Here is a 17,787-nt window from a genome sequence, read left to right on the forward strand (position 1 = left end):
ATTATATATATGTTATAGTTTTCTTAGGTCAACAACAAACAATTCCTATACAAGTTACCTAATTTGACTCTGGCATCCATTTTGATTTGAAAAAAGGACATAATACTGATGTCACAATAGACTCTTTGACGTTAAAGATCAGAGTTAAAAGTCGTTTGTAAATATTTTTTGGGATATAAAACCAACATCAATGTTTTTACATGAAAAAAAAATATTTGCAAACCCTTTATAGTTTTGATCTTTTAGGCAATGGAATAAGGGTAAAAAAATGGAATTCATAGTTCCATTAGCTTATCTAATAAATTTTAAAAATTCTCATCATAAAATTTACTAATGAAATAATTAGGAAGCAATTTTCATTCGTGATCAATTAGATTTTGGAAAACTTGGTGGTGTCTATGCAAAAAGATTTAAACATCCATATCTAGCATTTTTTATAAATAACATCAATAAGAAACCGTCATTAATTTTATCTTAAAACAAATTATTTAAATAACAAATGAGATCACTTTTAAATATCATTACTTATACATTCTTTTACAAAACAATAAATTAACAAGTAGAATAAAAAACATTGGGATTATTTTGGGCATAGTGTGAAATATTTTTCGTTTTACGATTATGTGCTTATACATATAGTTATTAGACACATGCAATATATTTTTTTATGGTATAGTGCTTCGAGGAAATGTACAGTAAGTACCGCTAGAAAATGTACAGTACGTACTACTATTGTGCATAGAACATGTATTACAAACCTGCTGGATTTTGTTGAATTTCCTCCCGAGACCTTTTCATACTCGTAAGACATGCAAAGTTAAAAAGCAAGTTAGACAGTTACTTTTTATTATATTAAGTAAGCGTAGCCTAAATTAATGTATAAAATACACTCCCTTATCTCATATTTAAACTACCTGACACTATATTTTAATTTTTAGTCGCTTACAAAAGATACTTGTACTCACTTTTAAAACAATCGCAAAAAATATATACTTTTTGACTGTTAAGACTTAACATAAATTGCAGAAAAATTAAAAATTTGGTAAAGGTCTAGATGATGGCCCCCACCCCCTTTGTGGGATCGAAAGAGGAGGTCTCCCCACCACTGTACCATAAAAAGTTCGTGGCGGTCTTACCCTCATAAAAAGTTATGGGAGTTCAAAGTTAATAAATATGCCAATTTTTATAGATTTCTAGGCATGTAAATATTTATATAGTCATTCTTAAACAATATTCAAAGGTAAAACTAATGAAAAATACATAAAAATACTGAGAAAGTTATATAAAACATTATTTAAATATCTTTAACAATAGGGTAGGTTAGGTTAGGTTATCGTATTTTGTTCAAGTGACCACCCTCTTTCGATCTCCTACCTCCACCCGCTTGAAAATATTTTTTTTATTGAATTTGATTTGAATTATATTGTATGAAAATTGTCAAAATAATCATCTTTCAACCCCCATAACTTTTTATGGTTGTGAGACCGCCACGAACTTTTTATGGTACAGTGGTGGGGGAGACCTCCTCTTTCGATCCCACCCACCCGAAGGGGGTGGGGGCCATCATCTAGACATTTACCAAAAATTTTTAAAACAGTTGGTTGAAGTGTCATGTCCGCCATTTAAAAAAAAATAATGAACTAAAGTTCTGATGATGTGCCGACGTGTTCTAATGTAATACTTCATAAAATTCGCTATCAACAAGAAACAAATTGGCACACTTCTACACATAATTTATTCAAAAATAAGTCAGCCTTGTCATTTTTGAATTATTTCTCTTCTTTTATTTTTTAAATAATGGCAATGCTAAGTTAAAAAATGAATTATCAAATGGGTTCTTTTTATACTTCTATCATTTCTGAAAAAGGATTTTGAGCGACTCCAACTGTAAACGGTAGAAGAAACCTAACGGACCTAGTGGAGACTACAGCTGTATAATAAAAAGCTAGTCATTTGTAGATTTTCGAAATTCTACCTAAACATTTTTCTAAAGTAATTACAACTTTGCTAGAAGCATGCGGCTTTTATCTTGAAAGCTGGCAGATGGGGTCATACTTCCGCTAAGGATTTTAGGCCCATCAACTTTACTTCTTCCTCATTACGACTGTGGAATAATTGGTCGTGTAACGAATCTTTCAACAATCGTTTCAGTCTTAAAAGAGAAAAATCTGCACATGGATCAGCACGCATACAGGACCGGTCGCTCCAATCCACCCCAATAAAAGGATACGTAATGGGTTTGCTCATGGACGTTAAAGAATCCTTCAATCACACTTCGAAGAGGGTAATCAATACGACATTAAACAGGCACGATATTCCCTCCTTAATAACTGAGTGAATCGACCAAACGCTGAGAAATCGACTCATCAGGACCACTAAAAGACGATCTAGTGTATGGAGAAGGATGGATTCAGGATTCCTTCAGAGGGGCGTCCTATCGCCCCTCATCTGATGCATAGCAGTCGATGAGCTCCTAGTAGAGCTATCGGGAAAGGGCTTCCAGGTGATAGGTTACGCTATTGACACAATCATCATCGTTTGAGGCCCCTTTCTCGACACTATTATGGATTTCCGTCAAAGGGCAATCACCCTTGTAGAACCTGGTTCGTTGACTCTGGGCTTTCCATCAATCCGAGAAAGACAAAAGTCTTTGTGTTCACAAGGAAATACAAATGGGAACATGGACAGGAACTCCAGATACAAAATTCAGTGAAGAACTCGAGGTAATTTTAAACAATAAACTGTCCCAAAAAAACAAACACCTGGATTTCCTAAACAAGAGGCTCTCAGCCTGCCTTTTGACAAGTCAGAAAGGTAGTTGGAAGAGACTAGGGCCTACACCGACTACCATGAGATGGATCTTTGAGCCGGTACTGAAACCCACGCTGACCTATGATGCGTTAGTCTGGTGAAGCAGGGCTGTTCTTTCCGTATTTAGCAGGGAGCTTCAGAAATTGAGAGGACTACTGCCAAAGAGTATCACCGGGGCGGGAAAGTCTACGCCCACGGCGGCTCTGGAGATGCTCCTCAGAACTAAACCCTTCAGTGTAACCCTCAAAGCGGCCACAATTAAGGCCCTTTATAGGAAACATGTACAGAGGGGAAGAGAAGCTCTTTGAACTCTCCAAGGATGTGATCATCGAAAAAGTCCTTGAGATGCTCCCTAACCGCACAAAGACCCTCTTCCTCTTAAAAAAATACAGTATCAGCTTCTCTTCTAAGGAGAACTGGTTTTCGGAAAACGTTTCTATCCCTTGTGACGGGGACCTATGGGCCACGGATGGGCCTAGAAACAAGGAAAGGAGTGGAAGTGGCATTTACAACCGCTCAAGTAAGAGGAGGCTTTCATTTTCACTAGGCCAGTTTGCCATTCCTTTTCAGGAGGAAGTAACACCTCTGCCAGAACCTGCTGTATGCATCTGCAGCAGTCTAATCAAGAAATAAATTGCTATAAGGACTGGGGACACACAACAAAGGTCTAGGCAGGGAAAGGCCTTCATCCCCCCTACAAGCTACAGGGAGGAAAAACAAATTGTCAGTCTCGGTAGGAGAAGGGCCAAAACTGAACAAAACCAAACGCAAGACAACAATAACAATCGTAAACGTTTTGTATTCAATAGAACAAGTCGAGATGTCTAGTCATTGATGTTCAATCTGATTTCAAATGATAAAACTTCTAAAATATTCCACGAGAATGAACAGCGTAATATGTATTTATAATGACCAATGGCATAATTCGTTTAATTATGAGGCACATTAAAATGAGTATTTACCATTTAAAATTTGATTATCTCCACGCGGAAGCCAAACATAATAAATGCAAATGAATGAGATCAATTACAGACGAAATTAAATTATCTACTTCGGCAATTTACGTATTACAAAACAAGAAGTTATATCTTCAATTACATTATAGTTATTTGGCAGTGTTTTTGCTTGGTATTTTGGCTATACCCATCAACAGAAAAACCAAATTATTTTCAGAAATAATTAATCTAAAATAACATTTTGGCTCTCAAAATCGCTTAGGTACGTTGGTAAATAAAATATGACAATACATAAAACAAACAGCTGATACTGCCAAAATTAAGTCATATAAATCTGTTATTAAATTTGGTTATTACTCTAAGGACGCATGTGATTTGTTAGTTAATTTTTTCATACAGTATATGGATGTGTCTTTTTAAAATAAAAAAAAACGTTCAAAAATCATTAACTATGTCAAAGATATTATATGACCTCCTTTAGAAATTGACCATCAATCCTTAATGATCCTTGCATTAAGTATTTGTAAAGAACCATTAATAATATGCAAAATACTAAGGACAATACGAAAAGAGATTGTCAATTTGGTTAGTCAAAAGGCTAAGAACCGTTATATAAAAATAGAAAACTCAGAAATAAACAAAACCTGTGTATTTTTACCTGTATGTACAAAAAGAAATTCACTTGCACATGTTTGATATGCATTTCAAGTTTCGTTGAGTGACCTAGGTCAAGGGGGACAAGCAGAATTGGTCACCTCTTAAACAGCAAATATTACGAGTACCTACTTACGTAACTCTATCAAATAAAATGAAGCTACAACACATATGCGTAGGTTTTTACAAATAACAAGTTTTCGACTTGTTTTTTTTATCATTTTGGCATAGATTCTTTTCTAAAGCATAACAAGTGCAAGTCAAAAATGTTAGTGCCAGAAATTTAAAATACTTTCGCAGTATGGTAAATGTATATTATTTTACAAATAGTTTGAATAATAAAAACAGCTTTTAGTGGTATGAGTCAAATTAAATATGTGTATACATATTATAAGTAGGTATTTTAATTGGTTGTCTTTGAAAGTACTGATGCAGTCCAAATTGGGTTTTGTATTTAATTTTTTAATCATATTATTTTATATAAATTACGATCATCTAACTGTAGGATTAAAATTGTGTCTGTACCATTTACATATGTATAACTATTTCCACAAAAAAAATTAGAATTAAAACCTATGGTCAAACTGTTTCCGACAGTTATGTAAAGTAAAGAAATTATGTACAGGGGGTCAGATTATAATGAGTTATTGAATATCCTGAGTTTTCTTTGTAGGTAGGTATTTCAGTATATTTAAAATCCCATAATTTAAAGGAAAAAAAAAACAGTAAGTGGACAAGAATTTTTTTTATTTTTTTTTTCAAATCTCTGGCACCCAAAGATCCAAATATTCTTCCCTGATTGTTTCCAAATAATTCCAAGTGTTCAATGTTTTCTAGACCGGTCAATAGTCTGAACTGAAGTTTTGTAATTTTTTATGTGTAGGTATATACTACCTTATATGGTTATAATTTATACATAAAGAAGGAAGAGACGACAGTATCGGATTTTAGATTGAATGAGCGCATGCAGGCTTCTGTCATTAAAACAATACAAAAACTGTTGAATGGATTCCACCGCCAAAAACGACCATTTCTATTTCAGTATCATGACATCATCGGCTGTTACGTGTCCTATAGTGGTCTGTAAATGGACACGGTTGCCAAGCAACATGGCTACAATTACACATACACTCCTGGTGAATACATACATAATCAAGTGTTTTTTAACCATGCCAGTAGCGGATCCAATAGGATTCTCCAAAGGAAACAAAATCCAATAATAAAGAGAAACCACCTAGTGAGAAATTGGAGATCGAGCATGAAGATATTTTATTATATGCAACCATCAAAAGGCGATATCATCTTTTGAAAAATAAAAAGTAATGGCGAGCTTTTTCAGAGGCCCTTGTAGCCTACATCCAGTACCACAAACGGAAGGAACTCTGAAGAAGTTCGCCACACGTGCTAGCGAAACGTTAGGAGACAAATCCAACGGACGACAGTATTTAGAGGCGGGTAAGCGCCAGTTCGTAATTTCTATAATCGTATGATTGTAATGACAACTACAGGAACTGTAAGGAAATGATACAACTCAATTTGAATGAATAGAATATTAATATTTCCGATTATCCCAAAGTGCACACGAGATCCGTTACTGTCTTTACTGCTGTAATAAAAGTTGGTCAACAGGAAGGCGAATGTCGTCATTTTTGTTTTTTAATGCACCTACACACAACGAGCCTATTCATTTACGAAAAAAAAAAAAGACACACGCCAAAGACAGTTTGAAGTTTGAACGTTCTAGAATCAAGTGATTCGCGTCAAGGCGATGTGGGCACAGCCTCCTCCGATACAGGAGAAGTAGCGCATTCATTTGCATGCAATAATGAATGGTCAAGGACGACTGACGTAACCTATAATATGTATTTGCGGCATATGAAACGATCAAATTACCACTAATGTGTAAATTTAATAAAGCAAGTGCAAAAAAATAACACGTTTGACTGTCACCAACAGGAATATTGTTTTTCGTTTGAAACAGAAGATAAAATGTAACACAGCAGGGATTTTATCGCTTTTTTTGCATAGGTCAAAGGTGGTCACATCATTACAAATTTCATGTTCCATATATACATAGCTCAAGTTTTCTAAAAATTACAATGTGAAACCATATAATCTCACACGCCTCAAGTTCCACGATATGCTTCACCCTGGGTCGCCCATGGATATGTCCCTAGTTTATAATTACATAGATAATTTATTGGTCCGCTATGTTTCTGTCAATTTTTACGTTGATTAGACACCCAGTATACAGCGGCAATAAAAGCTAAACCATTTAAAATTTTTCGGATTCTTGAGCGCTTTTATGGGTAGTTCGACAAGTTCTACTGTTATCTCAAAATGCACTTTCCATTCAACGAAACAATAACTGCAAGCAACGTAATTGTACAACAATAGGCCTGTTATTTTCTCTATAAAAGGCGCTGCTATACTCCACTAAAGTAAAATAATGAGAGACATGTTCAGCACATACAGCGAAGCGATATACGACAATATAAGAGAAATTTAACTATTAGGTATAGCTATTCGGTTAATTAACCACTAATAGTCACATATGTAATAGGCTGGATGCTGAAACATGGATGGTGTACGTAGAAGCATTCGAAATATGATGTTACAGGCGAATGATGAGGATACCGTGGATAGAAATGATTAGAAATGAAGAGGTAGGCATTAGAAAAAATAGGAGAACAGAGGACTCTATGGAAGTCAATAGGAAATAGGCGAGGTAGGTTGAAAAAACACCTTCTCAGGCATGAAGGACTAGTCATAAACATATTAGGAGCAGAAACAAGAATTAAGAGAAGTAGAGATAGACATAGACAAGTTCACAAATAGTTAAGGAAGTGGGTGTTCTAGTTTTATGGAAATGCGAAGATTAGCTCAGGATAGGAAAGAGTGGAGGTGCGTATCAAACCAGTCTTAGAACTGCCGACCCTTGATGATAATGATGTAATAAGCACCTATCCTTTTTGAGCCCTATCTCAAAGGAGAACTGGAGGCACAACAGCACTTAGTTCTGTACAATTTTGGAGGGCCCTCATAAGAATCAAAGCAGTGGATCTCAACATTCATATTTGTTGCCAAGTCTGTACCCGCAATATCTACTCAAGGGGGGGCGAGGGCGTGAATAAACCATATGACTCTCTTCCTCCGTTTTTAAACAGCCCCTACCCCACATAGTCTATTATGGCCTTATTCCTGGACAACTTCCCCCCTAAAACAGTATGATTCTCATAGAAATTCCTATTTTAACGTTATTTTTAATGAAGGGGCTAGTTATTCTTGTTTGGGAACTGCGCCATCATCAGGTCAACTAGGCTTTGCATGTTGGTGATAAATATTGATCCATTTCTACGTAAATCATCTTCGATCCACCGGTCACCAACAATCATATTTTTTTAACATAAGCACGTTGCTCAAGTAACAATCCCCATCCACATATGGTTTAGAATTGCCTTCAACTAGACCCCTTCCCTACTTGGGGACAGCTCCCTGTAACTACCTACACACATTTTTTAATAGCAAGTTTCAAAAACCATTTTTATTGCTGATGATGATTAATATAAGAAAGGAAAGCTGTACTTCTGCATGACATCGTGCCCAATTAATTTTTATGCAACCGTTCACCTTTATAAAGTAATGTACTAGTGACTTTTTACGTAAGCAGAAAAATCATTAAAATTCTATATCAAACGGCTAGACGTAAAAGCCGCAAACATTTCCAATCCTTCCGAAGAAGCGGAAGGAAATCAATAACATGGAAGTAACTTAATAGACCACAAAGTAGACGACAGTGACGGTAGAAATGCTTACCGAAAAAGAGGTTGAGAATATTCGAAAATCAATACAGAATTCCTTGACCTGAATAGGTTAGAACTCTGGGGTAAATTGAAGAGGGGTGTTGATACGCAGGAATAGGGGAATATAAACGCAATTTTACGCAATATTATGAAAAGATATGAAGACCGTAAAATGTATTTATAAATGTTTATTACTTACTGGAATTAAAAAAGTTACCATGGCAATCGTAACAATTTTATGACAGCAACGAACTAGACAAAATTTAATAAATCATACACGAAGTTGTCGAATAAAACAAAGGATCTTTGTACGGATCCATATCAAAAAGCCTAAAATTAAACTGCTGGTGCGATATACTACCCTGCCAGGCCACGGCATACTGGTAATTTATAACAAATTATTAGGGGATGAATTGATATAGATCCCAGAAAATCCGATGATCTGCTAACTGATATCCTTGCCTAACCTTATCTTGGGCTGAGACAGGGATTAAATGGACATTACATATTGTGGTTTAATTTGTTCTTAATTTCACCTGATCTCAGGATCAGAGATTGATCAAATGGACATCACATTTTGTGATTTATTTTGCTCTTAAGTTGTAGTGAAAGAATTGATTTTGTAGAACTTATACATCCCAGAAATTGGGATGATCTGCTAGCTTAATATCATATCCATTTTGTCTGATCTCGGGCTTAGAGACCGGTCAAATGGGCATCACATTTTGTAGTCAACTTATTCTGAATTTGTATTGAAAGAATAATTTTGTAGAGCTCATAGATCTCAGGAATTCGGATCATCTGCTAACTTGATTTTATATCCATTTCATTTGATTTCGGACTCAGAAAATGATCAAATGGACATTACATTTTGTGGTTTAATTTGTTCTTCAGTTGTTGTAAAAGAGTTGGTTTTTTAATCGATTCATCTCAGGAAATCGGATGATCTGCTAGTTTGAAATCATATCATTTCATCTGATCTCGGGATCAGATAATGACCAAATGATCATCACATTTTGTGGTTAATTTGTAGTGAAAGAATTACTCTTATAGAACTTATAGCTCCTAAGAAATAGGACGATCTGTTAGCTTAATGTAATATTCTTTTCACTTGATCTCGAGCTCAGAGAATGATCAAATGGACATCACATTTTGTGGTTTAATTTGTTTTTAATTTGTAGTGAACGAATTACTTTTATACAGTCTGTAAATCTGTTACCTTGATATCATATTANAGACCAAATCGGTGTGCCGTACATCAATTTAGATTTAACTAATGAATTATACAACATGACAGTTGTTTTTTTTGACTTGATTAATATTCTTTTCACTTGATGTCGAGCTCAGAGAATGATCAAATGGACATCACATTTTGTGGTTTAATTTGTTCTTCAGTTGTTGTAAAAGAGTTGGTTTTTTAATCGATTCATCTCAGGAAATCGGATGATCTGCTAGTTTGAAATCATATCATTTCATCTGATCTCGGGATCAGATAATGACCAAATGATCATCACATTTTGTGGTTAATTTGTAGTGAAAGAATTACTCTTATAGAACTTATAGCTCCTAAGAAATAGGACGATCTGTTAGCTTAATGTAATATTCTTTTCACTTGATCTCGAGCTCAGAGAATGATCAAATGGACATCACATTTTGTGGTTTAATTTGTTTTTAATTTGTAGTGAACGAATTACTTTTATACAGTCTGTAAATCTGTTACCTTGATATCATATTAACAGATCACATATTCTTTTCAACTGATTTCGGAACTTTTTACATTTTACTGGATCTTCACAAACATGAAAAATAGAATGCATAAATATAATTATTTTAATACACAACAGAAGCTAATATTGGTTGAAACAAAAGTTGCTATTTCAATCATCATAAGGTCGTCAGTCCTAAGACTGGTTGGACACGCACCTCCACTCCTTCCTATCCTGAGCTAACGTACGAAATATTTGAACGTCATTTAGAATAAAAATAAACCTAGTGCGGAATTTTTTAAAGGAATCTTCAATAGTTTTCTTTACAGAAAGATTACAGTGAATGTTCCTCCCCATTTAACTTCATATTTTCAGTATCATTTTACTAGAAACATTAAACATGGTAAATCCTTTGAAGAACTTTATACCCAGAGGAAACAAATGTTCCTTAGAAGCTTACATGCAAAGATATTTATAAATCAGTTCTAGTTAACATTGCCGTAACCTACCAAACGTCCGCTAACTCTTAAACCAACCGCTGTACTATTTCATTTCAAACAGGAAATTAAATATAGAATGACAGGAAGCAGACATACCGTACATTAAAGCATTTCAAATAGAAGGGAAGTTTAGTAACTGCAAGTTGCACCTTAGGCAATCATCGCGAAAACTAATGTACGACAGTATATGAAGTTGGCACGACAGTTATTTTTCCGATATCTGTAATTTGTGGCTAAGTTGTTACCAAATCCAAAAGTTTGTCGCTTCAGTCGATTGCTAGATGAACGAAATACCAGCCTGACATTAGCCTGGTACTAGACATTATAATGCAAAAGAAATTATTTGTCACCGATAGATGACACTTTTACGCATTTTGTCACTATTCGATCTTCCAGTTGTCCAACTAACAAACGCTCTGAGTAGTGCCAACAACCAGTAGTGTTTGATTAGCGGCTCTCCAGTTGTTTATCATTGTTTATCACTGGAAGATCATCTTCAGCGACAAATTATAGGTCTTGCTGTATTTCTCTATGCCATTTCTATTTAGAGATACGCTCTGAATTTTTAGATTTGGTAACAAATTAGGGGCAAATTATAGTGCATTTTGGCAATGAGAAATGGAATTTATTGTTCCAAAGAAGAATTTCATGGCCAGTAACTTGTTGACAAATAAAAAAGTGCTATAAAATAAGTTTCCATGTTTGCACCTTTTAACCTTTATAGAATTGAAACCTACTCTAACAAAAACAAGAGACAGATTTAGGTGAACGTAGGTGAACCTAATACACCTTAGGTGTGAGGTCATCTTTGTAAGAGAATATAAGTGTATGTGTTGCAAATAAACATGCATTCGACAAATCAACTAAAGTTACCCATGAATGTCACCATAATTAGCATTAATCAAGGACGTAAAAAATGTGGAAGCAATTATCAACGTTTATTTATAGCGATGTCTGTAGTGAAAGTTATTATAATGTGGGCTTCTTGATAACATTTTCGAAAACGATAGGCCCCTCCGTCTTCTGAAGTTAAGGAATCAGGAACCCAGATATTGGTCCCAATAATCAGTAAATCCAGTTGCAATCAGTGGTTTCTTTTAGCAAGAACGTTTAATATCATTCATTTGCCAATTTGTGAACGTTCAGCAAAAACATATGAGATGAATCATTGTTTATATTTGCAACAACGGTGGCGTAAGTAAATTACTTCAATATCACGTACTACCTACATACAAAAATTTACCTGCGCATATTTAATAAAAAAAGGCAATATTTGCACAAATCATCTCGTTTGCAAATAAAATTACGTAATGTTTTAAGATAGATATCTTATTCTTGAGAGTCATCAGAAATCTATGATAATTTAAAACGTCCCAAAAACTCGTATAGAAGCCAATTTGGACGACAAAAAATAAGCTACTGTAATGATTGAAGTTCAAGATTTATTCCTCCTTGACTTCTCAAAGTATCTTGCAGCGATTTTAAAAGTGAGCACATCTGTTTTAAAATGTACCAAATTTTAAATCCCAATATTAATGAAGAGCTAGCTACAATAATATTAAGGAAAAGCTGACCAATAGATAGTCTAAGTGCATACCTGGTGGTGCTTTTGAAAAAATTGTTGGCCTCTCTGCTCATGAGCTCAGACCTGAATTTGCTCATTTCCTCTTCCATTTTCCTCATTTCAGCATCGAATCTCTCCCTAATATTGCTGAATTCACTATCGATTACGCTGAAATCTCCCAATTTGATGGGTATGTCGCGTCTGGTACCCTCAGCCATTATAATATACTACTTTAGCACTTTTAAAACACTTCGAAACACTAATGAATAACGCACTATCGTTACAATACAGCTCGCTCGTACCACGTCTCACTATGGAATGTCGGCCAAACGGATGGCCAGACGATTGGTGTTAATTTTAAATATAGATTTGAAGAGGGGGGAGGCGCACGCGTGGTGTGCAAAAGCTTATTCAGTTACAGTAGGCGTTGAAAGTTTTGTGGGCAATTTTAAAAAAGCTTGACGTTGGGGATTCTGGATAATAATAATGGCTAATGGATAATAATGCATTTTGTGTTCCTATTTTGGGCTGTTATTGTTATTGCAATTCAAAAACGATTGCAAGGAGGCTTAGTCATGGAATTCTACTGAACAATGAAATCAATACCAAGTTTATAAAGATGATAAATAAGACGGAAGCAATAAAGACACCTACATAAATACAGACTACCTACAGAATTTTCTAGAAATAGGAGAACAATGTTGGTGTACTCAATATTTAAAATTGATTTTCTTCTAGTAAATTTTATTTACAGCTAATGAAGGAAAAGCCCATTTCTCACAACATTCATGAAGTCTTAAAAGAAATGTATGCTACCTGCCTACTTTATGAGTTTCTCTTTGTTATAAAGATCATAATCATCTCCATCATCAGTTTAGAGTTGTCAATCCTAAGACTGGTTGGTCACGCACCTCCAGAGTTTCCTAATATACTGAGCTAATCTTTGCAGTTCCTTAAAACTGGAACGTGCCATACCCTTAACTATTTGTGAACAGTAATCCAATCTAGGCCTATCTCTACTCCTCTTTTTTTTCTGCTTCTAATATGTCTCTAACTAACCCTTTATGCCTGAGGTGTCCTACCAACCTATTTCTTATTGACTTCCATAGCACCCTCTGCTCCCCTATTATTTCTAATAGTTCTTCATTTCTAACCTTCTCTATCCACGGTATCCTCATCATCCGCCTGCAACACCAGTTTTCGAATTTAGATGATATCATATCCGTTTCTATTTTGGGATCAGAGGAAGATATTATCACACTTCGTAGGGAATGAATTGATTTGAACTCAGAGAAGAATATCATCACATTTCGTGGTTAAATTGTTCTTAATTTGTAGTGATTGAATTGCTTTTGTAGAACTTTTACATCCCAGGACTCATCATTCGCCTGTAACACCACATTTTGAACGCTTCTAACCAAAATTTAATAAATCATAAACGAAGTTCTTGAATAAAACAAAAGTTTTTTGTACGACTCCAAGTCAGAAACCCAAAAAGTAAACGCTTAATGTTGGTGCAGTATATTACGCCAGCAGGCCACAACATATGGGTAATTCATTGCTTATTTGTAGTGAAATAATTGTTTTTGTAGAGGCTATAGGTCTCAGATCATTGAATGATCTGCTAGTTGATATAATATCCGTTTTTATTTTGAACTCAGAGAGGAATATAATCACATTTCGTGGTTAAATTGTTCTTAATTTGTAGTGAATGAATTGCTTTTGTAGAACTTTTACATCCCAGAACTCATTCGCCTGCTACACCACATTTTGAACGCTTCTAGCCATGTAGACTCGTGCTCAAGACACACCTTTAACTTTAGTCTTTTTCGAATTTCTAAATCGAGCGTTTGTGAGCATACAAATGACTTCTTCTTGTTAAAGGCGCCTTGACCCTACGCTATCCTTTTTCTATTATATTTCTACTTTATGCTATAATAGTATGATTTTCTTATTTTTATTCGAAGAGTTCACCATTCTTTTATTATTGCTCAAGTGAGTTTAAGAAAGCATTGTAAAGATGCCAAAAGATACATAAAAACCTTTCATATGGTATATGAACCACAAGAATTTTAAAAGTTTTACTGTAACTTAAAAAAAGTATGTTTATTTCACGCATTTACTTTTTCATAATAGTTTATACCTTTTATACATTGTATAATATTCCTAAACAGCTTAAGATGTTCCACATTTTTAAAATAACTTCATGAGTCATTTCATTACCTGATCCGAAAAATATGAGAAACCTACATACTTAGTTCATGTACAGTACAGTACTCCAATAAAATATTGAGCTCAGTACACTATCATGACTCACATAAGGGGTAAAATTACATAAAAATCTATCGACCATCTAAGGACCATGACTAAGTATATTAAAGGTTTGTCAGAAACCTGCACACGATGAAAAAACAAAGAATTAAAAGCTACATAAAACAATTAATTTTACATATTTTGTTTCTGTCTGAGAAAAAGGTAGAAGTAGACTAAGATTAGATTACTGCCCACAAATAGTTAAGGATATGTGGGATGTTCCAGTTTCAGAAAAATACGATGATTAGCTCAAGATAGGAAAGAGTGGAGGTGCGTGTCCAATCAGTCTTAGGACTAACGACTCTATGATGATGATGTAGAATGAAGATTCGGGCTGTAGGGCCGTAGTCTAAGTGAACTAATGTGTCCAGACGTTTCGTCAGCTACTGCGGCTGACATCCTCAGTGGTACCTAGTGCTGCGTTGACAACGTGAACGTAGATTATATCGCGAAGTCTCGACTGCGACTATCAACGCAGCACTACCACTGAGGATGTAAGCCGCAGTAGCTGACGAAACGTCCGAATCTTTTTTCTACTATGGGTTCTAGCCGTGAAAGCCTTGGTTCTTATGTGATGATGATTGTTGTTTGATTCACTGTTTCTATATCTACATCAATTAACTTTTTATCGGTAACTATTAAAGTCTATCAATAATACTTATTTAGACTGTACTATGAAGTGATCTCTTCCCAGGACAACTATTGTACTATTTTATTGAGTGACAATGATTATTTCTAAATTGGCAAAAACCAATCCATGTATAACTAAAATGGCAACAAAAGACCACAGCGGCGCCCACTTAAAAGTTTAGGTAATTTGTTAGTCATTATATAGCATCTCTGTCACGATTCTGAGTAATTACCCACTTAGTAAATGCAGTTGGCTTTAAAACTAATTTCAAAATAAATTTATTTAATGCACAGGAAGATGTAATCAGGAATGTACAGTCTTGTTCAAATATATTGTACTCGATTAAGTACCAAGGGGAGGTGGGGGGAGGGGATCTTTGCTTTGCTTATTTTTAATGAAGTGGGAGACGAGGGTCTGGATGGTGATCTGTCAGCAATATTCATTTATTTACTTCTTCTATTTTTTCTGTAAAATTTAGTAGATTCTGATTTGAACAAATATGTTCAGGGATTCCCCAAAATAATTGATACTGCTTACAGTTGATAATATAATATTTAAATACAATATTAATAATTTACTTGAAGATGTATTAAATGGGCATTAAGTTCCTTTTTTATTTAGTGTGCCAATGCTTACGTAAGCATAGGGGGGAGCAAGGGCTTACTCTTGCTGACAGGGGGGTGGGGGTTAATACTGAAATTCTGCTTTCGTAATACTTGAATGGCTTCTTTTAGCCATTGTTCAAATTGTTTTTAATCACGTATATGTACTACTAAAGAAAATACCTCCATCACTTGAAAAAACGATGATACCATGCTAAAAAGTTACCTATATCATTGTCGATGGTACCGTAATAATGTCAATATTATAGTCAATTGGATATTAAACATTGCAGAGGTCATGCAAATAGGTATGTGCGAAGATTTACTTTTAGTATAAGCAAAAATTATCCTGTTCAGAAAATGTGAGTCGTTATTCTTGACCTATATTTATCGCTTACTTAGAGACAAACAGACTTCCACAGGTCCAAATATAAATTTAATTTATTCGAATGTGAAGGTAATGAGATATAAAAACAGCAACGAAAATTAATATTTGCAATTAATTTTCGAACTCCAATTTGATTATACGTATGTATTTGTATGATTAAGGACCCTAATAAATTCTTTAGGATGAAATTATGTTTGTCTTGTACTATTATTGCACATGCATTGCACGTACATCAGTGCCGTAGCCAGGATTTGTGAAATAGGACGAAGATGAGGGGTTAAGATGAAAAATACTGGCCGATTTGAAGGAGGCTTTACAGGCATTAAGAGGATGTTGTCAGGACTGTAATCTAATAACATATTTTATTTACTAACCTTAAACAATTAAATGAAAGTTTTATTGCTGTTTTTGCCTACTCGTATTTGCGATACAACTTGTTATTTATTATTATTACTTACAACTTGTTAATTAATTAAAAAAAATAAATGAATATGGTTCAATCAACTTTGCAACTTAATGCGCTATTTGTACTTGGCAGCAATTGTCTCTCACAACATAATTGAATAAAGAACTTTGACGGGGGATATTTGAACCCCCCATAACTCCCGCCTGGCTACACCACTGATGTATATACATAGACATACAAAATAAAACATCGGAGTAAATAAAAGTGTGTCATTCAGATTTTCTTCAGGGACTTTGTTAGATGAAAACTCAAAATAAAATTGTTACCTACCGGAAAATTGCCTAACACATAAACAGGGTATTTACGTTAAGGATTTGCATAATCTGATACAAACGTCGAAATCAGTATATTTGAATATTTAGTGTTATTTTGAAGCAAACATCAAATCGCTACGTAATAAAATATATATTATACTGACCCAAAAATTATTTGAATGAAATTAATTTTGGAACCTTTTCAATTTAACTTTGTTGAAAGGTCAATAATATTGTCAAAGTTTGTGTAATATGTTCAGTAAAAGCTTACATTTCTTCAATAACTGCTCGAAATGCAATGAATTATTATTTTAAAAATTACTTGACTTGATTAAATTTCAAGTTTGAAGTACTTTCAGAAAGATAAATAGTGAAAAAGAGAGGAAAGAGAAAAAATTGTAAAAACTATGTGGAGTACTATTTGAAATGCTATTTATATAGAAATTACCAATTGCCTTTTCTCGTTTTTGCAAAGGGAATTTCGAAAAATATTGCCATGAAAATGAACAAAAATTATGGATCCCTGGTTATAAGAATCAATAAATTGTAACTCTGTTCATTTAGTTTTTGAATGGTGTAGTGGTCTCAAGATGCAGGAGTTGAATTTCATTTAACTAATCAATAGCCTTACTTACATTTTTAGAACAAAAATGTGTTCCAAAGATTATGTACACTCTAAAATGTATTTAATCATCATCATAATCTTTATAAGACCTTCAATCATCGCAGTTTCCGAAAACTAGAGCAACTTGCATATTTATTTGCAAATTATAATTTAATCTCGGTCTACCTCTGCCCCTTTTAACTCCTGTTTCTGTTTTTGATGCCTCGAACGTACCCTTCATGCCTGAGAAGGTGTCCTACCTACCTATTACGTTTGTTTCTTATTAGCTTCCATAATGCCCTCTGTTCTTTTATTCATACTAATATTTCCTCATTTCTACCCATCTCAGTCTACCTCTGCCCCACTTAACTTCTGTTTCTGCTTCTCATGCCTCTAACCAGCACTTCATGTCTCAGAAGATATCCTACCAACTTATTTCGTCTGTTTCTTATTAACTTCCACAACGGCTTCTGTTCTCCTGCTGTTTCTATTGCCTCCTTATTTCTATCTCAGTCTACCTCTACCCCAGTCAACT

General features: G+C 34.5%; 1 protein-coding gene across 1 annotated transcript; it reads right to left on the reverse strand.

Annotated features, from left to right (window-relative positions):
• Positions 1-604: 604 nt before the first annotated feature.
• Positions 605-12,346, reverse strand: LOC108735143. The gene is made up of 2 exons (XM_025976641.1): positions 12,028-12,346; positions 605-809 (listed from the first exon to the last, which is right to left on the reverse strand). The coding sequence occupies exons 1-2, from the start codon at positions 12,210-12,212 to the stop codon at positions 620-622; spliced, it is 375 nt and encodes a 124-aa protein (XP_025832426.1). The 5' UTR covers positions 12,213-12,346; the 3' UTR covers positions 605-619.
• Positions 12,347-17,787: the final 5,441 nt, after the last annotated feature.

Source organism: Agrilus planipennis, unplaced genomic scaffold (genome assembly GCF_000699045.2).
Source record: "Agrilus planipennis isolate EAB-ADULT unplaced genomic scaffold, Apla_2.0 scaffold102, whole genome shotgun sequence".
Taxonomy (NCBI): Eukaryota; Metazoa; Arthropoda; class Insecta; order Coleoptera; family Buprestidae; genus Agrilus; species Agrilus planipennis.

Coding starts and splice junctions, on each gene's coding strand:
- LOC108735143 (XM_025976641.1), bottom strand. CDS start 12,212: ATGGCTGAGGGTACCAGACGCGACATACCCATCAAATTGGGAGATTTC. Junction 810..12,027: donor TTTTTCAAAAGCACCACCAG/GTATGCACTTAG, acceptor TTAACTTTGCAT/GTCTTACGAGTATGAAAAGG.